This window comes from Hyla sarda, chromosome 6, assembly GCF_029499605.1.
Source record: "Hyla sarda isolate aHylSar1 chromosome 6, aHylSar1.hap1, whole genome shotgun sequence".
In the NCBI taxonomy this organism is placed as follows: Eukaryota; Metazoa; Chordata; class Amphibia; order Anura; family Hylidae; genus Hyla; species Hyla sarda.
Genome location: NC_079194.1, coordinates 293,759,176 through 293,786,410, shown reverse-complemented (window position 1 = coordinate 293,786,410; position 27,235 = coordinate 293,759,176). Strand labels below are relative to the sequence as shown.

At 45.6% G+C, this 27,235-nt stretch overlaps 1 protein-coding gene across 1 annotated transcript in view; it reads left to right on the top strand.

Moving 5' to 3' along the window:
* NAV2 (neuron navigator 2) overlaps window positions 1-27,235 on the top strand; it is a gene marked incomplete in the record, with an annotated part of 234,265 nt that overhangs the window by 172,879 nt on the left and 34,151 nt on the right. Inside the window, 8 exon segments of the mRNA XM_056527781.1 lie at window positions 3,351-3,489; window positions 7,902-8,172; window positions 9,441-10,128; window positions 14,222-14,674; window positions 14,952-15,017; window positions 18,639-18,683; window positions 22,462-22,622; window positions 24,252-24,434. Coding sequence (XP_056383756.1) covers window positions 3,351-3,489; window positions 7,902-8,172; window positions 9,441-10,128; window positions 14,222-14,674; window positions 14,952-15,017; window positions 18,639-18,683; window positions 22,462-22,622; window positions 24,252-24,434 — 2,006 coding nt within the window.

The following is a 27,235-nucleotide window of genomic DNA, read 5'->3' as shown; positions in this document are numbered from 1 at the left end:
AACTCATTGTTGACTCTGGATGTCAGAGGAGAGAAGGGTTGGACAAGTGTCCCCCTGCAGAATACATGTATGAGTGTATGCAGGGATGGGGAGTGCATGCTGGGAGTTGTAGTTTTGCAACAGCTGGAGGTACACTGGTTAGGAAACATTGATCTATATGTGTACGATGGCCTCTCAACTCATTGTTGACTCTGGATGTCAGAGGAGAGAAGGGTTGGACAAGTGTCCCCCTGCAGAATACATGTATGAGTGTATGCAGGGATGGGGAGTGAATGCTGGGAGTTGTAGTTTTGCAACAGCTTGAAGACCACTGAGGCCTATATCTTTCCATACTGAGCATGCAGTTGTAGCTGGGACTTGTAGTTCATCTAGAGAGCCTCAGGTTGTCTATATCTTTCTATGAAGATCCCTGTATTTGCTGAGCATGTAGCTATAGCTGGGACTTGTAGTTCATCAAGAGATGTCAGGCATGTTGGGAGTTGTCGTTTTGCAACAGCTGGAGGCACCCTGGTCGGGAAACACTGATCTGGACACTTAGGGAGGTCATTTCCACCTTTTTGAAAGCTATGGAAATGTATCTGTATTATTCCAAATAAATATACTTTTGTATAAGAGGAGAGTGAAGACATTTAATTCATATATTACAATACCGTGTTCTCCAATCTGTGACTTTCCAGCTATGGTGAAACTACAACTCCCAGCATGCCTTGAAAAGCATGGATGATTTTTCTAGCTTTCATGAAACTACTACTCCCAGCATGCTCTGACAGCTGAATAGTGAAAATTTGGAGTCTGATGATTTAGATACAGAGGTTTGATACGCTTTGGTTAGGATGTAGCTGTCAGATTAGCTCCCTTGCCCAGTGTTCGCCCCCCGTCCTGGTCCGGTTTTCTCTGGGTTGTTTCTGGGTCATTGGCGCTGCCCACACTTGCAGCAAATAGATGTGAGCGTTCCAGGGAATTTACAGTATAAACAGGGCAGTGCCCAAAATAGTGCGGCTGGAATGTGAGATTAGCGTCTGGGGTAGGAGCCGGGGGGATGATTCTCTTACAGTACCAGATCCTTGAGAAACCTGGGCCTGGGGAGTGTAGGATAGAGGAGGATAGATGGGGTCTGGGGCCCAGGACCACCCTGGAGTATAAAGGCCTGATAGGTATAAACCAGGAGAGCAAAAAAGTATTTAGTCAGCCACCAATTGTACACGTTCTCCCCCTTATAAAGATGAGTGTCCTGTAATTATCATCATAGGTTATAACCTCAACTATGAGAGACAGAATGAGAAAAAATCCATAAAATCACATTGTCTGATTTTTTAAGAATTTATTTGCAAAATTATGGTGGAAAATAAGTATTTGGTCAATAACAAAAGTTCATCTCAATACTTAGTTATATCCCCTTTGTTGGCAATGACAGAGGTCAAATGTTTTCTGTAAGTTTTCATAAGGTTTTCACACATTGTTGCTGGTATTTTGGCCCATTCCTCCATGCAGATCTCCTCTAGAGCAGTGATGTTTTGGGGCTGTCGCTGGGCAATGCAGACTTTCAACTTCTTCCAAAGGTTTTCTATGGAGTTGAGATCTGGAGACTGACTAGGCCACTACAGGACCTTGAAATGCTTCTTATGAAGCCACTCCTTCGTTGGCCGGGCGGTGTGTTTGGGATCATTGTCATGCTGAAAGACCAAGTCACTTTTCATCTTCAGTGTCCTTGTATACTCTAAACCTGAAGAGCTGTATACTGTGTTTATGTTTACACTTTATGTGCTTTTATGTTGTTACTGTAACTTTTAGTCAATAACCATGAAAAGGCCAAACCTGAAGTCTCTTTCCTCTCTACTGTTTCCTGTTATCAGCCATTTCTTTCTGAGGAGTCACTACAAGCCATTGTTCCCGGTTATCATCCATTTCAGCAGTAGAGTGTGACAGCGATCACTACTTTATGTCACATATCTCTGAGACCCTCCGAAATCATTTGCACCCATAGAGGTCACTGATTTTAGCCGCACCTATTCTAACACTTCTATACTATTATTAGCGCCAGGCTTTAGGGTTAAGGTGACTGAAAACTCTGACCATATAGTATGTATGGGGTGTCACTACTCTCCTCATATGGCAAGTGTTAGGGCAGTGTTTCCCAACCAGGGTGCCTCCAGTGTTGCAAAACTACAACTCCCAGCATGCCCGGACAGCCTTCGGCTGTCCGGGCATGCTGGGAGTTGTAGTTTTGCAACAGCTTGAGGCACCCTAGTTGGGAAACAGTATGTTAGGGAAATAAAGAATTGAGCAGTTGGATTTCAAGATGTCTGATCTTTTTGCTCAACAGAGAAGTCTTGAGGAGGAGCAGAGGAATATTAAGGGTAGAGAGGAGTCTGGAGGAGATAGAGGAGTCTGGAGGAGGGGGCTTAGGAGTCTGAAGGAGATAGAGGAGTCTGGAGGGAGGGGACAAAGGGGTCTGGAGGAAGGGACAGAGGAGTCTGGAGGGAGGGGACAAAGGGGTCTGGGGGAGGGGACAGAGGAGTCTGGAGGGAGGGGACAGAGGAGTCTGGAGGGAGGGGACAGAGGGGTCTGGAGGGAGGGGACAGAGGAGTCTGGAGGGAGGGGACAGAGGAGTCTGGAGGGAGGAGACAGAGGAATCTGGAGGGAGGAGACAGAGGAGTCTGGAGGGAGGGGACAGAGGGGTCTGGAGGGAGGGGACAGAGGGGTCTGGAGGAGGGGACAGAGGGGTCTTGAGGGAGGGGACAGAGGGGTATGGAGGGAGGGGACAGAGGGGTCTGGAGGGAGGGGACAGAGGAGTCTGGAGGGAGGAGACAGAGGGGTCTGGAGGAGGATAGAAGAATCTGGAGAAGTAGGACAAAAGGGTCTGAATGGAGGGGACAGAGGAGTCTGGAGGGAGGGGACGGAGGGGTCTGGAGGGAGGGGACAGAGGGGTCTGGAAGGAGGGGACAGAAGTCTGGAGGAGGGGACAGAGGAGTCTGGAGGAGGAGGAGACAGAGGGGTCTGGAGGGAGGGGACAGAGGGGTCTGGAAGGAGGGGACAGAAGTCTGGAGGAGGGGACAGAGAAGTCTGGAGGGAGGGGACAGAGGGGTCTGGAGGGAGGGGACACAAATGTCTGAGGAGGATTCTGGAGGACAGAGGAGTCTGGAGTTGACAATGGGGTCTGTAGGGGACAGAAGAGTCTGGAGAAGGAGGACAGAGATATCTGGCAGCAGCTGACTCTGCACTGAAAAAACATTCTTGCTCGCCCAAGCCCATGTCTATGTGTATAGGGGTTCTGGAGGTATAACTGTCTTCTATGTCCCATGGGGTATATGTTGGCACAGCCTGGTAACAGACAGTTTTATCTCTTCCAGTTGGGATGACAGCAGTTCGGTGAGCAGCGGGATCAGCGACACCATTGACAACCTGAGCACAGATGACATCAACACCAGCTCCTCCATCAGCTCATACGCCAACACGCCAGCGTCCTCCCGGAAGAACCTGGATGTGCAGGTACGGTCCTGATCACCCACAGGGAGGGGGGGGGGGGGGTTGTCTTCAAGGGTTGATAAACATTAGGGACCACTCCAGACAAAGCACTTAGTCCGGTCACATCTGGAATATTCCTTTAAGGCACTGGTGTCCAAACTGCGACCCTCCAGATGTTGCAAAACTACAACTCCCAGCATGCCCGGACAGCCAACGGCTGTCTGGGCATGCTGGGAGTTGTAGTTTTTCCACATCTGGAGGGCCGCAGTTTGGACACCACTGCTTTAAGGGAAGCGACTGTATAGGATGCGGTTGATGATCTGCTGATCCCGGCTGTGACTCTGCAGGATGATGTAGAGATATTACCCATAGTTCCAGGAGTTCACACTTCATCTCTGAATCCCCACTGATCCGGGGCGGATAGAATTCTCTCACTTTCTTTCTTCTCCCGGAGATTTCCGCCTTCTGCGTGGATACATTATACTCCGGGGTCAGGGTGGATTCAGAATTATCTGGGAATATAAGACAATGACCTCAATGCTCTGGGGAGTGAGAATCCTTCCGTGATCCTCTAACCCTGCGCTTTGTCATGGAGGATTCTCACTTCTCTCCTGAACTGTATTCTAGCCCCTCCGGTGATGGCTGCTCCTCCACCATCTCCAGTACACACACACTTGGCTGGGCTGAGAGTACATGTATTGTCAAGGGGAGAAGGAAAATCAACCGCTGCTGCACATCCAACAATAACCCGTAGGGTCACTAACGCCTTCTCATGTGTTAAAGTAGAATGTAACTTTTATTTATAACCATTATGGGGAGTATAATAAATGGTTAAAAGCACAGGCTCCTTTGCTATAGACGTCTATACGTTACTGATGATAGCAGGTTTGTATGTCACAGTATCAAGGCCCCTCTGTCCCCTCCTTCCAGACTTCCCTGTCTCCTCCCTCCAGACTCCTCTGTCCCCTCCCTCCAAGCTCCTCCATCCCCTCCTTCCAGACTCCTCTGTTTCCTCCTTCCAGACTTCCCTGTCTCCTCCCTCCAGATTCCTCTGTCCTCCTCCTCCTCCAGACTCCTCTGTCCTCCTCCTCCTCCAGACTCCTCTGTCCTCCTCCTCCTCCTCCAGACTCCTCTGTCCTCCTCCTCCTCCTCCTCCAGACTCCTCTGTCCTCCTCCTCCTCCAGAATCCTCTGTCCTCCTCCTCCTCCAGAATCCTCTGTCCTCCTCCTCCTCAAGACTCCTCTGTCCTCCAGACTCTCTGTCCTCCTCCTCCTCCAGACTCCTCTGTCCTCCTCCAGACTCCTCTGTCCTCCTCCAGACTCCTCTGTCCTCCTGCTCCTCCAGACTCCTCTGTCGTCCTCCTCCTCCAGACTCCTCTGTCGTCCTCCTCCTCCAGACTCCTCTGTCGTCCTCCTCCTCCAGACTCCTCTGTCCTCCTCCTCCTCCTCCTCCAGACTCCTCTGTCCTCCTCCTCCAGACTCCTCTGTCCTCCTCCAGACTCCTCTGTCCTCCTCCTCCTCCAGACTCCTCTGTCCTCCTCCTCCTCCAGACTCCTCTGTCCTCCTCCTCCTCCAGACTCCTCTGTCCTCCTCCTCCTCCAGACTCCTCTGTCCTCCTCCTCCTCCAGACTCCTCTGTCCTCCTCCTCCTCCAGACTCCTCTGTCCTCCTCCAGACTCCTCTGTCCTCCTCCTCCTCCAGACTCCTCTGTCCCCTCTCTCCAGACTCCTCTGTCCTCCTCCTTCAGACTCCTCTGTCCCCTCTCTCCAGACTCCTCTGTCCTCCTCTTCCAGACTCCCCTCTCCTCCTCCTTCAGACCCATCTGTCCTCCTCCGGACTCCTCTGCCCTCCTCCTCCAGACTACTCTGTACCATCCAGACTCCTCTGTCCCCTTCCTCCAGACTCCTCTGTCCTCCTCCTCCTCCAGACTCCTCTGTCCTCCTCCTCCTCCTCCTCCAGCCCTCCTCCTCCAGACTCCTCTGTCCCCTCCCTCCAGACTCCTCTGTCCCCTCCCTCCAGACTCCTCTGTCCCCTCCCTCCAGACTCCTCTGTCCCCTCCCTCCAGACTCCTCTGTCCCCTCCCTCCAGACTCCTCTGTCCCCTTCCTCCAGACTCCTCTGTCCTCCTCCTCCTCCAGACTCCTCTGCCCTCCTCCTCCAGACTCCTCTGTCCCCTCCCTCCAGACTCCTCTGTCCCCTCCCTCCAGACTCCTCTGTCCCCTCCTCCAGACTCCTCTGTCCCCTCCCTCCAGACTCCTCTGTCCCCTCCCTCCAGACTCCTCTGCTATGTCTTTATTCCCCTGATATCGTCCTATGCCTCTTCCCACCCAGCTTTCCTATAGTGTGTATAGGGGCTTCTATATTTTCTGTTGCCTGGGACTCAATGTAAAATGAATATCCTCTCCAGGCATAGGATGTAAGGACAGGTTCATGGGGCCTGATCCCTTGCACATCTTACAAACCTCTCGTTATCGTAGACTCGGCGGCCGTAGTATTACCCATGATAGCTGCCACACTGAACCAGACTCATTGTAGCTCCTAGTGCCGCCACATAATGCTGCCTACTGCCATTACTGCCAACCACAGAGCAGCACTTATCATTTCAGGCTCACTGTGGATTGCGGTATGTAGGTTATTCTTCATTTCGGTATGTTATGTGTAAGCACACAGGTATTTTGGGGCGAGCATTCTTATCCCACATTGTTGTGGAAACAAGTCCAGCTTCCACTGGGATGTGTCAACGTTTTTGTTTTTCAATATCATCTGCGACGAACGTAGATGACGGTAAAGGAACGCTGCTCCGAAAAATTTGCAAAGTTCCACTGTGGTGTTTTATCTAAGTTATACAATAAGATCCGGCAATGTCTGCCGAGACTCATCCAACCATACGGAGCCGGCATGGGGTCTGACTGCCCGGGCTTAGTGTGCACTCACTCTCAGGTTCTGATACCGTTATCTGCTCTATGCCCCCCAGTAACATCTGTCATGTCAATGTAACGGCAGTCAGCTGTATTACAGTAGTCTTGTTTATAGAAACAGCAAAACAACCGACTCCTTTACTGAGCATAAAAAAGGAAATCCAGGAACACAAAGGTGCACTGTATAGTAACGGCAGAATCCCGTGCTACATGACCGCCCTTGGCAATGAACATTCAACAGTCACTGCTTTTGAATTATCTCTGTCCTAGAGGACCTAGATCACTGTTTCCTATCCTTTGTGCCTCCAGCTGTAGCAAAAACACAACTCCCAGCATGCACTCCCCATCCCTGTATACATTAGAACACTTAATTTGCAGATGAACACTTGCCCGACCGATCTCTCCTCTGATATTCAGAGTCAATAGAGAGTCGAGAGGCCATCGTACACATAGATCAGTGTTTCCAGGATGCTTTCAGCTGTTGCAAAACTACAACTCTCAGCGTGCACTCTGCATCACCGCATCCCCGAATAAACTAGCAAATGTATTTTGCAGGGGGACACTTGCCCGACCCTTCTTTCCTCTGACATCTATAGTTGACACAGAGTTGAGAGGCCATTGTGCCCAAAGATCAATGTTTCCCAACCAGTGTGCTTTCAACTGTTGCAAAACTACAACTCCCAGCATGCACTCCCTATCCCCGAATAAACTAGCACATATATTTTTGCAGGGGGACACTTGCCCGACCCTTCTTTCCTCTGACATCCATAGTCGACACAGAGTTGAGGGGCCACTATGCACAAAGGTCAGTGTTTTTCAACCAGTGCACTTAAGGCTGTTGCAAAACTACAACTCCCAGCATGCCCGGACAGCCAAAGGCTGTCCGAGCATCCTGGGAGTTGTAGTTTTGCAACAACCAGGGGCACACTGGTTGGGAAACATGGTCTGGGTCTTTTCCTGGGCACCAGATAATTCACTAACGTCTGCTAGTACCTGGAGCCTCATGACGCTGGTGTGGTCAGACTACATTTCCCATTGTTTTCACAAGCAGCTACTATGGGAGAAGTTTATGGGTGTAAGGTTAAATGGGATTTCTGATTTCAACCTGATGATCTCAACACACTCCTCAGCAGGGTTTCATCAATTATGTTAAGGAAGCTGCACATTTTAGGGTTCATTGCATCCTACACTGTCTCAGCTTTTTAAAAGTTGAAAGCTACTATGGGGTTTCCCGATTAAGAGCGGAGGATCCAGCTTGTCTGTACATTCTGTAAACAGCTCATTGATTTAAGTGGGAACAGTTATGTTTCTTTTGACCTGTGGTGGCACTGCTGGGAAATGAAACCCCCCAATAAGATCTCATCTGATCGCTGGAGGTCCCAGGAAGAGAACTGGGTATGAGCGAATACTTAGGAAACCGATCCCAAAAATAAGGAAAACCCCCTTCACTGGCCAAAACGTATTGACCACATTGTGCAGAGATTCCATGTTTATAACATCTTTTTCATGTCTCCTTTATAGACCGACACAGAAAAACATCTACAGATCGACCGCAACCAACTCTGGACCGGCGATGACTTGAAGAGATCGGATGTCGACGGAGTGAAGATGGAGTCTAAATGGAGGAAGAATCCCTCAGACCTGTCTGACGAGTCCGATAAAAGCAACTCGGGAAGGAAGAACACGGTCATATCCCAGACAGGATCCTGGAGGAGGGGAATGACTGCTCAGATGGGCATCACGAGCCCCCGCACCAAGTCCACCACAGGAGCTCTGAAGACACCAGGGACAGGTAGGATGACCAAGAACATCACAGGTCTATAATACACGATATAACTCAGGATCAGTACAGGATAAGTAATGTAATGTATGTACACAGTGATCTCACCAGCAGAATAGTGAGTACAGCTCTGGGGTATAATACAGGATATAACTCAGGATCAGTACAGGATAAGTAATGTATGTACACAGTGACCTCACCAGCAGAATAGTGAGTACAGCTCTGGGGTATAATACCGGATATAACTCAGGATCAGTACAGGATAAGTAATGTAATATATGTACACAGTGACCTAACCAGCAGAATAGTGAGTACAGCTCTGGAGTATAATACAGGATATAACTCAGGATCAGTACAGGATAAGTAATGTAATGTATGTACACAGTGACCTCACCAGCAGAATAGTGAGTACAGCTCTGGGGTATAATACAGGATATAACTCAGGATCAGTACAGGATAAGTAATGTAATGTATGTACACAGTGACCTCACCAGCAGAATAGTGAGTACAGCTCTGGGGTATAATACCGGATATAACTCAGGATCAGTACAGGATAAGTAATGTAATATATGTACACAGTGACCTAACCAGCAGAATAGTGAGTACAGCTCTGGAGTATAATACAGGATATAACTCAGGATCAGTACAGGATAAGTAATGTAATGTATGTACACAGTGACCTCACCAGCAGAATAGTGAGTACAGCTCTGGGGTATAATACAGGATATAACTCAGGATCAGTACAGGATAAGTAATGTAATGTATGTACACAGTGACCTCACCAGCAGAATAGTGAGTGCAGCTCTGGAGTATAATACAGGATATAACTCAGGATCAGTACAGGATAAGTAATGTAATATATGTACACAGTGACCTCACCAGCAGAATAGTGAGTACAGCTCTGGGGTATAATACAGGATATAACTCAGGATCAGTACAGGATAAGTAATGTAATGTATATACACAGTGATCTCACCGGCAGAATAGTGAGTGCAGCTCTGGGGTATAATACAGGATATAACTCAGGATCAGTACAGGATACGTAATGTAATGTATGTACACAGTGACATCACCAGCAGAATAGTGAGTACAGCTCTGGAGTATAATACAGGATATAACTCAGGATCAGTACAGGATAAGTAATGTAATGTATGTACACAGTGACCCCACCAGCAGAATAGTGAGTACAGCACTGGGGAATAATACAGGCCAGTATCTATATTATCTTATTTTCTTCTATTGCTCATTGGTTTATTATTTTTGCCTTTTTTTTTCACCAGGAAAAACAGATGATGCAAAAGTATCAGAGAAAGGACGACTGTCTCCTAAGTGCGGCCAGGTGAAGCGCTCGCCGTCAGATGCAGGTCGCAGCAGTGGGGACGAGACCAAGAAATGCCTGAGCAATTCCTCTAGGACAATCACGGCCAACACCAATACCTTTGGGTTTAAGAAGCCAGGGAGCACGGTGGTTGGCATGCCTATAATCACCACCAGCGGGGCAACCATCACCAGCGGCTCAGCCACGCTAGGTAAAATGCCAAAGTCTTCCGGCCTCATGGGCAGGTCCTCCAACAACCGGAAGGCCAGTGTGGATGGATCGCACAATGATGACGGATACCTGCAGCTCAGTGCCAGAACCAATCTCCAGTACCGCAGTTTACCGCGTCCCAGCAAGTCACGCAGCGGCACCGGTAATCGCTCCAGCACCAGCAGCATTGACTCCAATATCAGCAGCAAGTCAGCCGGTCTGCCTGTCCCCAAAATGAGAGAGACCAGCAAGATGACTCTGAACAATTCTGTGTCTGGACTGATGAACCAAACCGACCGCGAAAAAGGGATTTCATCAGACAACGAGAGCGTCGCCTCCGGTAACTCCATTAAGATGAACCCGGCATCACAGGGCGTCTCCAATGGCGCCCGCCAACAAGGGAGCAAGTATCCCGATGTGTCGTCCCCCACACTGCGCAGGTACGGAGTTCAGCACGACATCTTCACTGTTACAGAATCATACTATTTACATCTGACGTCTGCATCTCTGCTTGTTTTCTATAGGTTTAGAGTTATTTTACGTTTTTTTTTCCCCTTTCCTATGCAAAGCTGCTGTCAAATCCTGCTGGTCGCTATAGGAAACAGAGAACAGTTAAAGGGGCACTCCAGCGTTCTTTACGTTTTTTACAGAACGCTCAGAGCTGGAGGCAATGGTCGTGATGTCCCGCCATGCCCCCTCCATTTATGTCTATGTCGGTTACACGCCCTCTCCCATAGACCTGAATGGAGGGGGCGTGGCCAAGACGTCACGACCACTGCTGCAGGAACCTTGCGTTTGTTTATAACACCAGGTGCTACGGGAGATCCTTTGGATAGAGGATATGATGTCTAGCAGCACAGTACCCCTTTAAAGGGGTACTCTGCCCCTAGCCATCTTATTCCCTATCTAAAGGATAGGGGATAAGATGTCTGAACACGGTTCAGAGCTTTGTTTAGAGCATTGGGTGTAGCGGCGGAGCCTCATGACACTCCGCTTGTGATGTCACTGCCACGCCCCCTCAATGCAAGTCTATGGGAGGGGGCGTGACGGACGTCACGCCCCCTCCCATAGACTTGCATTGAGGGGGCGTGGCAGTGACATCACAAGCGGACCGTGATGTCACGAGCCTCCGCCCTGCATCGTCAGTCATCCTGCACGGAGCGAAGATCGCTCCGTGCACCGGATGTCTGGGGTGCTGCTGCTGAGATCGCAATGGTCCCCAGCAGCGGGACCACCCGCGATCAGACATCTTATCCCCTATTCTTTGGATAGGGGATAAGATGTCTAGGGGTGGAGTACCCCTTAAAGCATCTCCCAGTTGTCAGACATGTGACCTGATTGCTGAGCTGTCTCTAGCTGACTACACAGTGATTTCTCCATAGCAACCAATCACAGCTCAAGTTAATGTTGAACTGTGATTGGTTGCTATGGGCAAATCCCTAAAATACTCTGCTGTAGGGCCGACTCCTTCCACTATTTAAAGGGGTACTCCGGTGGAAAACATTTTTTTTTTTTATCAACTGGTGTCAGAAAGTTTAACAGATTTGTGAATTACTTCTGTTTAAAAATTGTAATCCTTTCAGTATTTATTAGCAGCTGTATGCTACAGAGGAAATTCTTTTCTTTTTGAATCTCTTTTTTTGTCTTTTCCACAGTGCTCTCTGCTGACACCTGATGCCCGTATCAGGAATTGTCCAGAGCAGGAAGAAAATCCTCATAGCAAACCTATGCTGCTCTGGACAGTTCCTAACACGGATAGAGGTGTCAGCAGAGAGCACTGTGGACAAGACAGAAAATAAATTCAAAAAGAATAGAATTTCCTCTGTAGCATACAGCTGCTAATAAGTGCTGAAAGGATGAAGATGTTTTAATAGAAGTAATTTACAAATCTGTTTAACTTTCCGGCACCAGTTCATTTAAAAAAAAAAAGTTTTACCCACTTCTAAAATACACTATGCTGCTTGGCAGCTGGCTCCTTCCCTATAAAACTCTCCGCCTGTAACCTGCCACGAGATTAGCACGTTACTTTCCTAAAATACTCTGTGCTGCTGAGGACCCTGCTCCTTCCAGGTGCACCACTGTGACCTCTCACAAGATCTTGAGAAATCCTCTGTGCTGCTGTGAACATTTGTCAGAGACACATTTTTTATGCGATGTCCACAGTCTCATATTTGTAAATTTTTACTTTTCTTCCCAACATGTTTCCCCACCCCCCTCCAGCATAGTATGTACAACCAGAGTAATGTGGGGTTCATCAGGGGACCAATTGTTGGAAATACAAGCAAAATAGACACAATGGGGGAGACTTATCAAAACCATTGCAGAGAAAAAGCTGATTAGTTGTCCATAGCAACCAATCACATTTCTTCTTTCATTTTTGAAAAGGCCTCTGCAAAATGAAAGCAGCGATCTGATTGGTTGCTATGGAAAACTTTTCCTCTGCACAGGTTTTGAAAAATCTCCCCCAGTGGGGGGACATTTATCATTAGCTTTACACCACTTCAATGTTCTAAATGTCCCTGCAAATTTTGCGCATTTTTTTCTTTTGCGCAATTTTAGGTAGAACGTCTTTCAAAGTTGTCTACTGTTTGGTGCACCGTACCCCACTTTTTGCAGTGGAGCTGTATTTATAGTTTGCGCAAATTACCGGTAACTTTAGAAGTGTTTTATTTTTTACGCAAAGCCTACTTTTTTGCGCAAACCTACGCCACCTAATAGGACATGTACAAAAGTGTCAGATGCTAGAGCATAAAGCTCAAATCAGTGTTTCCCTACCAGGGTGCCTCCAGGGTGCTGCGCCACACTTGTTCTCACATTGTGTATGGTATTACAACTCCGCTCCATTTACTTCAATGGAAATACTGCCATATCACATACGACCTGAAGGACAAGAGTGGCGCTGTTTCTGCTTTGTAAAATCTGGAAGACCTCCTTAATGTTTCTCTATAGCAGCACTGCGTAAGCCAATGTTTCCCAACCAGGGTGTCTGCAGCTGTTGCAAAACTACAACTCCCAGCATGCCCGGACAGCCTTCGGCTGTCTGGGCATGCTGGGAGTTGTAGTTTTGCAACAGCTGGAGGCACCCTGGTTGGGAAACAGAATGTTAGGGAAATAAAGAATTGAGCAGTTGGATTTTTAAGTCTTGAGTAGGAGCAGAGGAATATTGAGGGTAGAGAGGAGTCTGGAGGAAGAAACAGATGAATCTGGAGGAGGGGGCTTAGGAGTCTGAAGGGAGGGGACAGAGGGGTCTGGAGGGAGTGGACAGAGGGGTCTGAAGGGAGTGGACAGAGGGGTCTGGAGGGAGTGGACAGAGGGGTCTGGAGGGAGGGGACAGAGGGGTCTGGAGGGAGGGGACAGAGGGGTCTGGAGGGAGGGGACAGAGGACTCTGGAGGGAGGGGACAGAGGAGTCTGGAGGAAGAAACAGATGAATCTGGAGGAGGGGGCTTAGGAGTCTGGAGGGAGGGGACGGAGTCTAGAGGGAGGGGACAAAGGGGTCTGGAGGAAAACAGGAGTCTGGAGGGAGGGGACAGGAGTCTGGGGGGAGGGGACGCATGCTGAGAGTTGTAGTTTTGCAACATCTGGAGGCACCCTGGTTGGGAAACACTGGCTTAAACCAATCTCTGCAGCTCACTGGTCTCTAAAATTAAAGTCCTGTTCACCTTTTTGGTAAATTTTGAGCAACTGTGCAAACATGGAAAAAAAATATTCTACCTTACACCAACATTGATAAATGTTCCCCAAAGTACCTGCCAAAGGAAAAAACAATAAGTAGGTTCAATGGGGACATGATTGAAAGGGGGGGGGGGGGGTTACAAGATACAGGCTTCTCCTCCCTGTGGCCACAACACTATGAGGCTAGAAAGTGAAAATACTTATATATAGGTATATATTCATTTTTGCACAGAATTTAAATTTATGATTTTTTTGTTGTACTTTTGTGTTATGATTATTTTGTTGTCCTTTTGTTTTATGATTATTTTGTTGTCCTTTTGTGTTATGATTATTTTGTTGTCCTTTTGTTTTATGATTATTTTGTTGTCCTTTTGTTTTATGATTATTTTGTTGTCCTTTTGTGTTATGATTATTTTGTTGTCCTTTTGTTTTATGATTATTTTGTTGTCCTTTTGTTTTATGATTATTTTGTTGTCCTTTTGTTTTATGATTATTTTGTTGTCCTTTTGTGTTATGATTATTTTGTTGTCCTTTTGTGTTATGATTATTTTGTTGTCCTTTTGTGTTATGACTATTTTGTTGTACTTTTGTGTTATGATTATTTTGTTGTACTTTTGTGTTATGATTATTTTGTTGTACTTTTGTGTTATGATTATTTTGTTGTCCTTTTGTGTTACGATTTTTTTGTTGTACTTTTGTTTTATGATTATTTTGTTGTCCTTTTGTTTTATGATTATTTTGTTGTACTTTTGTGTTATGATTATTTTGTTGTCCTTTTGTGTTATGACTATTTTGTTGTACTTGTGTTGTATCAGTCTGCATTGATGGTGTTTTGATGTCTATATCCTTTTCATTCACAGGCTTTTTGGCGGTAAGCCGAATAAACAAGGTCCGGTCACCACCTCGGAGAACATGAAAAACTCAATGATTATCTCCAACCCCCACGCCACCTTAAACTCCCAGTCCCACCCGGACTCCCCCTCCGGCAGCGGTATCCTAAGCAGCGGGGGTAGCAGCCCGCTGTACGGTAAAAATATGGATCTGAACACGTCTCCGCTGGCGTCCAGCCCCGGCTCCGCTCACTCTGCACCTTCTAATAGTCTAACATGGGGCACCAACGCCAGCAGCTCCTCCGCGGTCAGTAAGGACGGTCTGGGCTACCAGTCGGTCAGTAGCCTCCACACCAGCTGTGAGTCCATTGACATATCCCTGAGCAGTAACAACTCGCCCAGCGCCCTGACGGCCTCGCCCCGGGAGGACTCTATATCCGCCTTCGTGAGGACCAATAGCGTGAAGACCGCCATGTCCGAGAGGTGAGTGCTCTTTATAGACAGCAGCAGAATTATTAATTCAGCTTTCCTATTCACTGACAGCAAGCGGAGATCTTGAAGAATTAAAACTAAGTTGCCAAGCTTTTCAGAATACGCTTGTGAATACACATATATTCTGTTTGATACTTTTTATTTCATTTTTCTTTATTGATTCTAAAACTTTTTTTTTTCATTGTTATTTTTCTTAATAATTGACTAATTATGTTTTTTTTTTTTTTCTGCACAATTTGTCCCCCCCCCCTCTTCCCCGTTTTTGTAGCCCTCTCTCCTCCCCTGGTGCTAGTCCTAAATTCAGCAGAAACACCCTCCCCAGGAAGCAGGACAGGTAACGGTGTCTGTCGCTCTGAGTGTCCCATCACCTGCAGCCTGCGCTGTTCCTGCTCCCTTATTCCCGGGCCGCGCCGTCATCAAACTCTCAAACTTTTTTTGCTTGATTTTCTTTTTTTTTTTTGTGGCATGCGGCTTCACCGCCCCTCCCCCGTCCGTCCCTCAGCCTGTCATCACGTCTCTTGTTTGTCGCCATTTTCACGTGCTTTACAACAATCGTCCTGTTTTCTGCAAGCTCCGTCTTGTGTGTCTGCATCATGACTTGTCTTGGGGTCACTGTCAAAATATTTTACACTACATTATTCCCTAAGTCAGTATTTCCAAACCGGTGTTCCTCCAGCTGTTGCAAAACTATAACTCCCAGCATGTCCAGACAGCCAGGGTCCTTGTAGTGCAGTTTTTCCCAACAAATCTGCCTCCAGCTATTGCACAACTACAACTCCCAGCATGGCTAGACAGCCAGGGTCCCAGTAGTGCAGTGCATCCCAACCAGTGTGCCTCCAGCTGTTTCTAAACTACAACTCCCAGCATGCCCGGACAGCCAGGGTTCTGGTAGTGCAGTGTTTTCCAACAAATCTGCCTCCAGCTGTTGAAAAACTACAACTCCCAGCATGCCCGGACAGCCGCAAGTTCTCTAGCTGCCCGGACTGCCAGGGTCCTGGTAGTGCAGTTTTTCCCAACAAATTTGCCTCCAGCTGTTGCAAAACTACAACTCCCAGCATGGCCAGACAGCCAGGGTCCCAGTGGTGCAGTGCATCCCAACCAGTGTGCCTCCAGCTGTTGCAAAACTGCAACTCCCAGCATGCCCGCACAGCCGCAAGTTCTCTAGCTGTTCTAAAACAACTCCTCCTTGCGTGACCTGACAGCTACTGGCTCTCCAGAGGTTGCAGAACTACAGCTCCCAGCCATGCTCAGAAAGATAAAAAAATATAATTATTATTATTTAAATTATATTATTAATATTATTATTATTAGTTGTTTAAAATTTTAAAGGATTCTTAACAGGTCAAGAATTATTATTATTTGTTTCAATTAAAAAATTGTAGTTTCCAAACAAGTGAAGAATGATTATTATTTTTATTGGTTTAATATTTCCAGAATTTGTTGTAGTGTCCAAGTATTAATAACAATTCTTCACTTGTTTATTTACTGCAACAAATTCTTAAAATATTTAAACAAATAATAATTAATCTTCACTTGTTTAGAAAATACAACAAAATATTTACGTTATGAACTAGTAATAATAATAATAATAATAATATAAAAATGTTGTCTTCTCCTCAGCCAGGACTCCTCCACCTCCCAACCGTGTCGCCCTATAAGTGAGAGGTGTTTTCCCCGCCGGCTGTATTCGGGGGTTGGATGGACGCCAGGTCGTGTGTCATCCCAGCTTCCAGGTCACATAAGGTCACCATTCCCGGGGTGCAGAATACAGATAACTTCTGTCCCTGCACAGCCGATAACCCCCATATAAATATATACCCCATATAAATATACCCCCATATAAATGCATATAAATATATACCCCCATATAAATATATACCCCATATAAATATATACCCCATATAAATATACCCCCATATAAATGCATATAAATATATACCCCCATATAAATATATACCCCATATAAATATATACCCCATATAAATGCATATAAATATATACCCCATATAAATATATACCCAATATAAATATATACCCCCATATAAATGCATATAAATATATACCCCCATATAAATGCATATAAATATATACCCCATATAAATATATACCCCATATAAATATATACCCCATATAAATATATACCCCCATATAAATATATACCCCCATATAAATGTATACCCCTATATAAATGTATACCCCATATAAATACCTACCCCCATATAAATGTATACCGCCATATAAATGTATACCGCCATATAAATGTATAACCCCATATAAATACCTACCCCCATATAAATGTATACCCCCATATAAATGTATAACCCCATATATATACTTACCCCCATATAAATGTATACCCCCATATAAATGTATACCCCTAAATAAATATATACCCCATAAAGGAAAAACAGGCTTACCGTGTAATAAATGTATAAATGTACACACCCTAGTTAATATATACTTACCTCTAAAGAATGTGTCATCCGAATAAGACCTATATTTTGTAAGATTTTTTCTTACCAAATTTTTTTATTTCACCGTCTACACCAGTGTTTCACATCCAGTGTGCCTCCAGCTGTTGCAAAACCATTGGTTATGCAACAGCTGGAGGTGCACTGGTTGGGAAACACTGGTGTAGATTATAAAATAATCCTGTAATCTTGTGGTTTTCATTCTGGCCACTAGGTGTAAAAATAAACTAAGACTTCCTGATGGGAAGTGGTCTGTACAGCATTACAGTGAGATGTAATACCACTAAATAGAGAAGACAATTAAAGCTCAGCCTTCCCCTCCATGTAGATAAAGAAGACAATAAGAACTCGGCCTCCCCCTCCCTGTACTTAGAGAAGACGTAAGGAACTCTGCCTCCCTTGTAGATAGAGAAGACAATAGGATCTCAGCCTCCCCTCCCTAAAGATATAGAAGACAATAGGAGCTCAGCCGCCAACTCCCCTGTAGATAGAGAAGACAATAGGAGCTCAGCCTCCCCCTCCCCTAAAGATAGAGAAGACAATAGGAGCTCAGCCTCCCCTTTCTGTAGATAGAAAAGAGAAGAGGAGTTCAGCCTCCCCCTCCCTTTAGATAGAGAAGATAATAGGAACTCAATCTTCCCCTCCCCTGTAGATAGAGAAGGCAATAGGAGCTCAGCCTCCCCTCCCCTGAATATAGAAAAGACAAGAGGAGTTCAGCCTGCCCCTCCCTATAGATAGAGAAGATACTAGGATCTCAGCCTCCCCCTCCCTAAAGATATAGAAGACAATAGGAGCTCAGCCTCCAACTTCCCTGTAGATAGAGAAGACAATAGGAGCTCATCCTCCCCATCCCCTGTAGAGAGAAGACAATAGGAGCTCAGCCTCTCCCTTCCTGTAGATAAAAAAAAGAGAAGAGAAGTTCAGCCTGCCCCTCCCTGTAGATAGAGAAGATAATAGGAACTCAACCTTCCCCTCCCCTGTAGATAGAGAAGACAATAGTAGATCAGCTTTCCCTTTATAAAGAATAGGGACCAATTAGATAGATCTATAGGGTATAAGGCTGCTTGGAGTTTGCAGAATCATTTTCCTCCATGCTTTGGATATGACCTTCTGGTTTTACTGATGAAATCATCGGAGTTCCCCCCTAAACCTTCATCTGATCTTGCCCGTATATGGCCGGCCTTATGGGATGAGCTCATCTTTGCCAGTGGAAAAAAAAACTTTATGAACAGATGTAGCAGAGCTGAGGTGGTCATGAAACTTTATCAACCCCCCCCCCCCCCCCTTCCTGCTTCGGGGCCTTGATCAGTCTCTATAAATAAGTGTCCAAAGTAACATCTCATGTTTGCACCTCCATGTCTCACTGTTGTGAGTCTTCACTATGCACGCTCCTGGTGTCCGCGCAGTCTGCACGTCTGTGTGTGCGTCTTACGCGGCTCCTGTCTATCTCTGAAGTTTTCTCTCCTCTTTTGGCTTTGCTGCAGTGATCCGCATCTCGATAGAAACACTTTACCTAAGAAAGGATTCAGGTATTATTATTACCGTGCCGGTGACGCCTGCTCCGTGCTGTGGTGGTCTCTCTGTTATGACTGTGGAGGGGTCTTTGTGTGACCCCGTGTTACTGTATTTTTTATTTTTTTTTCAAATCTTTATTGTGTGTGTTTTGCATGAAAGAATTGGACAGTGTGTCATGTGTGGTATCCCTAAGAGCACATGCCCCCTCCCCTGGGAGAAACCATTAAAATAATGCCACCCTTATTAAAATGCCCGCCTGGGTACACTGCACTGGATTTACTCAGAGGCCCATGCACCAGGAATAGAATTGTAAGCCAGCTCTAAGTGGGTGAGAATTTCTGTGACATTTACAAAACTACAACTCCCAGCATGCACTCCCCATCCCCACATACACTAGTAAATGTATTCAGCAGGGGGGCACTTGCCCGACCCTTCTCTCCTCTGACATCCAGAGTCGTCAGAGAATCAAAAGGCCATCGTACACATAGATCAGTGTTTCCCAATCAGTGTGCCTCCAGCTCTTGTAAAACTACAACTCCTAGCATGCACTTCCCATTCCCGTATACACTAGCACATGTATTCTGCAGGGGGACACTTGCCCGACTCTTCTCTCCTCTGACATCCAGAGTCAGCAGAGAATCAAGAGGCCATCGTACACATAGATCAGTGTTTCCTAACTAGGGTGCCTCCAGCTCTTGCAAAACTACAACTCCCAGCATGCACTTCCCATCCCGGTATACACTAGCACATGTATTCTGCAGGGGGACACTTGCCCGACCCTTCTCTCCTCTGACATCCAGAGTCAACAGAGAGTAGAGAGGCCATCGTACACACAGATACACACTGATCAGTGTTTCCCAATCAGTGTGCCTCCAACTGTTTCAAAACTACAGCTCCCAGCATGCACTCCCCATCCCTGTATACACTAGTACATGTATTCTGTAGGGGGACACTTGCCCGACCCTTCTATCCTCTGACATCCAGAGTCAACAGAGAGTCCAGAGACCTTCATACACATAGATCAGTGTATTCCAAGCAGGGTGCCTCCACCTGTTGCAGAACTACAACTCCCAGCATGCCCGGACAGCCAGTGGCCCATACACCAAGAATACAATTCTAAGATAGCTCTGAGCTCACGCTGCTTAATATATCTCATCCAGTGTGTGAACTGGTGAACCTTTGTCCATAGACTTTAATGGAAAATTCTGTATACTTCATATGGAGCAGTGTTTCCCAACCGGTGTGCCACCAGTTGTTGCAGAACTACAACTCCCAGCATGTCGGACAGCCAAAGGCTTTGCACAGGAGCCCCATAGCTTCACCCTAGGACCTTATTGGGCTTCCGGCCAGGTCTAGGACAAAGTCATACTGCAGAATCTAAAGCAGTGTTTCCCAACCAGAGTGCCTCCAGCTGTTGCAAAACTACAACTCCCAGCATGCCCGGACAGCCAACGGCTGTCCGGGCATGCTGGGAGTTGTAGTTTTGGAACATTCAGCCTGAAATCGGAATCTTTGAAACCCTTCTCTTGTCGGCAGATTCTTTTGGGCATAGGTATTAATCATGACTTTCCTCGTCCCCCCTTCCACTGCAGAGCAGTCTGTGAATCCCCCATCTCCTCTCAGGGATACATAGTTCGTCTTCTTCATGTTGCACGGTTCTGAATTTTCCTGTGTTTTTTTTTCCCGACAGAATTTACCTAATGTCCGGGGATTTACCCGGCATTGTCATGGCGGTGTATTTGGTGGATAGAGAGGGGGCACATACAAGGGGATCCTGTGATTTCATATGGATATTTGAAAAGAAACTGCAAAACACATGATTATTTTATCATAACTACAAGTTCCAGCATGCCCTAGATGACGGAGACAGCTCGCCTGATCTTTACCACACATTGCACCCCGTAAAAATTCTAAATCTAAGTAGGAAATCCCCACAGTGGTATCAGGTTACAGAGTATTAATGTCTATGGTGAAATGGTGTTTCAGAGTTTTTCTCTTCTATGGCAATAAATTCTATTTAGTCATTGTAAGATCTGTTTGTAGAAAAGCTGGGTACTACCTACAGTATGTGACCAGCGTAGCTTGTGTAAGGGTGGTCACTGAACATTACTAGAGTCCTGAACACTTAGCCCCACCTAGATATTCAGATATTCATATTGGATGTATCGCAGCATTACTAGGTGGTTTTACCATTCAGGGGCTTGGATAAGTTTGATGACAAGCTGTGTTTATGCCGATGGATAACACAGATGCTCACCTGATCTTTTCCACACATTGCACCCCCTAAAATTTTTTAATCTAAGTAGAAAATCCCCACGGTAGTATCAGGTTACAGAGTATTAATGTCTATGGTGAAATGTTTTTTTTAGGAGTTTTTCTCTTCTATTGCAATAAATTCTATTTAGTCATTGTAAGATCTGTTTGTAGAATAGCTGGGTACCACTAACGTGACCAGCGTAGCGCTTATAAGATCACCCACTTTTACTAGTCCCCTGAACACTTGGCCCTACCTAGACATTCAGACGTATTGGATGTATGACAGCAACTAGGTGGTTTTACCATTCAGCTGTAATGGTGTCCATGCCGATAGTCACTCAGCTTTCCTTGGCATAGATGTAACTACCATAGATACCACCTATGTGACCAGCGTAGCTTGTATAAGGGTGGTCACTGAACATTAATAGACTCCAGAACACTTAGCCCCATCTAGATATTCAGACATATTGGATGTATTGCAGCATTACTAGGTGGTTTTACCATTCAGGGGCTTGGATAAGTTTGGTGACAAGCTGTGTTTATGCCGATGGATAACACGGACGCTCGACTGATCTTTACCACACATTGCACCCCCAAAAATTCTAAATCTAAGTAGGAAATCCCCACAGTAGTATCAGGTTACAGAGTACTAATGTCTATGGTGAAATGGTGTTTCTGAGTTTTTCTCTTCTATGGCAATAAATTCTATTTAGTCATTGTAAGATCTGTTTGTAGAAAAGCTGGGTACCACTTACAGTATGTGACCAGCGTAGCTTGTATAAGGGTGGTCACTGAACATTACTAGACTCCTGAACACTTAGCCCCACCTAGATATTCAGACATATTGTATGTATTTCAGCATTTCTAAGTGGTTTTACCATTCAGGGGCTTGGATAAGTTTGATGACAAGCTGTGTTTATGCCGATGGAGAACACAGACGCTCTCCTGATCTTTTCCACACATTGCACCCCCTAAAATTTTTTAATATAAGTAGAAAATCCCCACACTAGTATCAGGTTACAGAGTATTAATGTCTATGGTGAAATGTTTTTTTAGGAGTTTTTCTCTTTTATTGCAATAAATAAATTCTATTTAGTCATTGTAAGACCTGTTTGTAGAATAGCTGGGTACCACTAACGTGCCCAGTGTAGCACTTACACGATCACCCAGCTTTACTAGTCCCCTGAACACTCAGCCCTACATTCAGACATATTGGATGTATTGCAGCAACTAGGGGGTTTTACCCTTTAGCTGTAATGGTGTCCATGCCGATAGTCACTCAGCTTTCCTTGGCATAGATGTAACTACCATAGGTTTTTCTATGAATATGGGGGGGGGGGGGCTCATCTATATTTCATATACATTATGCTGATACCCGGACACTTGCCTATGGAGAACATGGCTAACCCCATGCTCTGTGATCAAACCTATCTCCTTGTGGCATGGGCTTTCATGCAATTGTCATTGCCGCCTGTTTACAACAGGTCTGTTGTTTCCTTAAATTTTTTAATTTCTTTTTCTTTTTGGTTCCCTCAGGTACGCTCCGTCATCTCAGCTCCGGCACCAGGATGACAATAAGGAATGGCTGCGCTCCCATTCGTCCAGCGGGCTCCAGGACACGGCCAGCAGCTCCCCGTTCTCACCCGGCTCCAGCATCACCTCGCCCTCCGGCACCCGATTTAATTTCGCCCAGCTCGGTGAGTCAATTGGGGCATGGCCATACTGAAGGTCATACGTGCCATAGTGACAGTCCATGTGGCTGCTAGGGGGCACTTAAAGGGGTACTCTGGTGGAAAACTTTTTTTTTTTTCAAATCAACTGGTGCCAGAAAGTTAAACAGATTTGTAAATTACTTCTATTAAAAAAATGGTTTAATCCTTCCAGTACTTTCTAGCAGCTGTATGCTACAGAGGAAATTCTTTTCTTTTTGGATTTCTTTTTTGTCTTGTCCACAGTGCTCTCTGCTGACACCTGATGCCTGTATCAGGAACTGTCCAGAGCAGGAAGAAAAATCCCCAGAGCAAATCTATGCTGCTCTGGACAGTTCCTGACATGCACAGAGGTGTCAGCAGAGAGCACTGTGGACAGGGCTAAAAAAGAAAATAATTTCCTCTGTAGCATACAGCTGCTAGAAAGTACTGGAAGGATAAAGATTTTTTAATAGAAGTAATTTACAAATCTGTTTAACTTTCTGGTTGATTTAAAAAAAAAAAAATTCCACTGGAGTACCCCTTTAAAGAGAACGGGCCCCATCCTGGTTGGTCCTGTTCCTTTTCCTATTAATGGAGGGGGGTATTGGCCAATGGGTCATGGAACATGAAAAATACACACCAGGGGGTCAAAATCAGACACCATCATGAGTTTTTCTGCTTAAAGGATTAAGTATCACCAAGAAAAACGTATCCCCCCCCCCCCCCCCCCGTGATCTCCTGAACGGCAATGGCAATCGGAAGTATTACCACCTGCAGAAGGTGCAAGAACAGAAATAAACAAAGATTTTGCGTATGTAGATAATGCGTTCTATGAATGTTCTGCAGGGGGACACTTGCCCGACCCTTCTCTCCTCTGACATCCAAAGTCAACAGAGAGTAGAGAGGCCATCGTGCACATAGATCAGTGTATTCCCTACCAATGTGCATCCAGTTGTTGCAAAACTACAACTCCCAGCATGCCCGGACAGCCAAAGGCTGTCCGGGCATGCTGGGAGCTGTAGTTTTGCAACAGCTGGAGGCACACTGTGTTGGAAAACACTGACCTTGAAAAACATAATTAGAGATGAGCCAACTTACAGTAAATTCGATTACAGTAAATTTGATTTGTCACAAACTTCTCGGCTCGGCAGTTGATGACTTATCCTGCATAAATTAGTTCAGCCTTCAGGTGCTCCGGTGGGCTGGAAAAGGTGGATACAGTCCTAGGAAAGAGTCTCCTAGGACTGTATCCACCTTTTCCAGCCCACGGGAGCACCTGAAGGCTGAACTAATTTATGCAGGATAAGTCATCAACTGCCAAGCCGAGAAGTTTGTGACGAATCGAATTTACTGTAAGTTCGCTCATCTCTAATGATAATATAACCTATAAGTCTGGGTTCACACTACGGAATTTCCAAGCGGAATTATGTCTGTAAATTCCAATTATTGAATATTTAGATCCCCATGCAATTCCTTGTGTGACCTGAAGGGGCACTGTGCAAGGGCACCTGACAAATAACACACCACTAAATCAGTGTTGCCGCCCCTTTATACCCAGGATCGGTGGTCTCACCCATCACAAAGTTATCTGCTCATATCCCTTATTGCTCACTTTGATTTCTTCCCCTTTTTTAGCAAGTCCTACGACGGCCGCTCATATGACTTTATCCAATTCCACCATGCTACGGACTCACAGCCTCTCCAACACGGACGGCGAACACTACGGCGAACCGCGATTCCGAAACAGCTCTATGTCTCTGGATGAGAAGACGAGAACCATGAGCCGTTCTGGATCATTCCGTGATGGCTTTGAAGAAGGTAAGTGTCCAAAATAGTCAGGGGGGCACTCAATGTGATCGGCAGGGATCTGACCTCCAGAATACACCACTTTACTTATGTCCATGACTCCAGCAGAATAGTGAGTGCAGCTCAGGAGTATATTACAGGGTATAACTCAGGATCAGTACAGGATAAGTAATGTAATGTATGTACACAGTGACCTCACCAGCAGAATAGTGAGTGCAGTTCTGGAGTATATTACAGGATATAACTCAGGATCAGTACAGGATAAGTAATGTAATGTATGTACACAGTGACCTCACCAGCAGAATAGTGAGTGCAGCTCAGGAGTATATTACAGGGTATAACTCAGGATCAGTACAGGATAAGTAATGTAATGTATGTACACAGTGACCTCACCAGCAGAATAGTGAGTGCAGCTCAGGAGTATATTACAGGGTATAACTCAGGATCAGTACAGGATAAGTAATGTAATGTATGTACACAGTGACCTCACCAGCAGAATAGTGAGTGCAGCTCCGGAGTATATTACAGGATATAACTCAGGATCAGTACAGGATAAGTAATGTAATGTAATGTATGTACACAGTGATCTCACCAGCAGAATAGTGAGTACAGCTCTGGAGTATAATACAGGATATAACTCAGGATCAGTACAGGATAAGTAATGTAATGTATGTACACAGTGACCTCACCAGCAGAATAGTGAGTACAGCTCTGGGGAATAATACAGGATATAACTCAGGATCAGTACAGGATAAGTAATGTAATGTATGTACACAGTGACCTCACCAGCAGAATAGTGAGTACAGCTCTGGAGTATAATACAGGATATAACTCAGGATCAGTACAGGATAAGTAATGTAATGTATGTACACAGTGACCTCACCAGCAGAATAGTGAGTACTGCTCTGGAGTATAATACAGGATATAACTCAGGATCAGTACAGGATAAGTAATGTAATGTATGTACACAGTGACCTCACCAGCAGAATAGTGAGTACTGCTCTGGAGTATAATACAGGATATAACTCAGGATCAGTACAGGATAAGTAATGTAATGTATGTACACAGTGACCTCACCAGCAGAATAGTGAGTACAGCTCTGGAGTATAATACAGGATATAACTCAGGATCAGTACAGGATAAGTAATGTAATGTATGTACACAGTGATCTCACCAGCAGAATAGTGAGTACAGCTCTGGAGTATAATACAGGATATAACTCAGGATCAGTACAGGATAAGTAATGTAATGTATGTACACAGTGACCTCACCAGCAGAATAGTGAGTACAGCTCTGGAGTATAATACAGGATATAACTCAGGATCAGTACAGGATAAGTAATGTAATGTATGTACACAGTGATCTCACCAGCAGAATAGTGAGTACAGCTCTGGAGTATAATACAGGATATAACTCAGGATCAGTACAGGATAAGTAATGTAATGTATGTACACAGTGACCTCACCAGCAGAATAGTGAGTACAGCTCTGGGGAATAATACAGGATATAACTCAGGATCAGTACAGGATAAGTAATGTAATGTATGTACACAGTGACCTCACCAGCAGAATAGTGAGTACAGCTCTGGGGTATAATACAGGATATAACTCAGGATCAGTACAGGATAAGTAATGTAATGTATGTACACAGTGACCTCACCAGCAGAATAGTGAGTGAAGCTCTATATTACACGCTGTAGTGCAGGATCGGTGTATAGTGTACAGTATACGCTGTGTACCTATAGTTCACATACAGCTCATTCTTCACCTGCAGTCGCCTCTGGTTATACACTTTTTTGCCATGACATAAGATCACCTGGGAACCCCACGGGCGTCTCCGCACCGATATGACGCTATGATGTTCGTGCTGCGGGGCAAATACCTGTGTATTGACTGAGACTTCTGCGGGGTATTAGTGTCTCATAAGAGATGACATTTCATGTTGAGGCGACGCTGTGTATTGTGACACTGGTGGGAAATAGGCTTGATGCTGAGTGGATTCATCCTAGCTGTTGCAAAACTACAACTCCCAGCATGCCCGGACAGCCAAAGGCTGTCCGGGCATGCTGGGAGTTGTAGTTTTGCAACAGCTGGAGGCACCCTAGTTGGGAAACACCGGTTTTAGGGGTTTTATTTAAAGGCGTACACCGGTGGGAAAAAAGTTTTTATATTTTTTTTTTAAATCAACTAGTGCCAGGCTCGATCTGTCGCTACAGCAGAAACACTTCAAAACAAAAGAAACTTTATCGCTTATAGCGACAGGTTCACAAAAGAAAAGCGGATCGGGGGAAACCCCATCGCTTCCCCGCTGCAGGCTGGTTAAACACGTAAGAGAGAAACTGCAGTCACAGATATGTATGAGAAATAGTCTGCGCTTAGTCCCATCTGCTTCTAGGAAAGCTGGGTGACCTTTCTACACACCGCATCTTTCCAAGTGTCTTAAAGGGGTACTCCGGTGGAAAACATTATTCATTTATTTATTTTTTTAAAATCAACTGGTGCCAGAAAGTTAAACAGATTTGTAAATTACTTCTATTAAAAAATCTTTACCCCTCCAGTACTTTTTAGCAGCTGTATGTTACAGAGGAAATTCTTTTCTTTTTGAATTTCTTTTTTGTCTTGTCCGCAGTTCTTGCTGCTGACACCTATGTCCGCATCAGGAACTGTCCAGAGCAGGAGAAAATCCCCATAGCAAACCTCTCCTGCTCTGGACAGTTCCTGATACGGACAGAGGTGTCAGCAGAGAGCACTGCGGACAGCACAAAAAAGAAATGTAGCATACAACTGCTAAAAAGTACTGGAAGGGTAAAGATT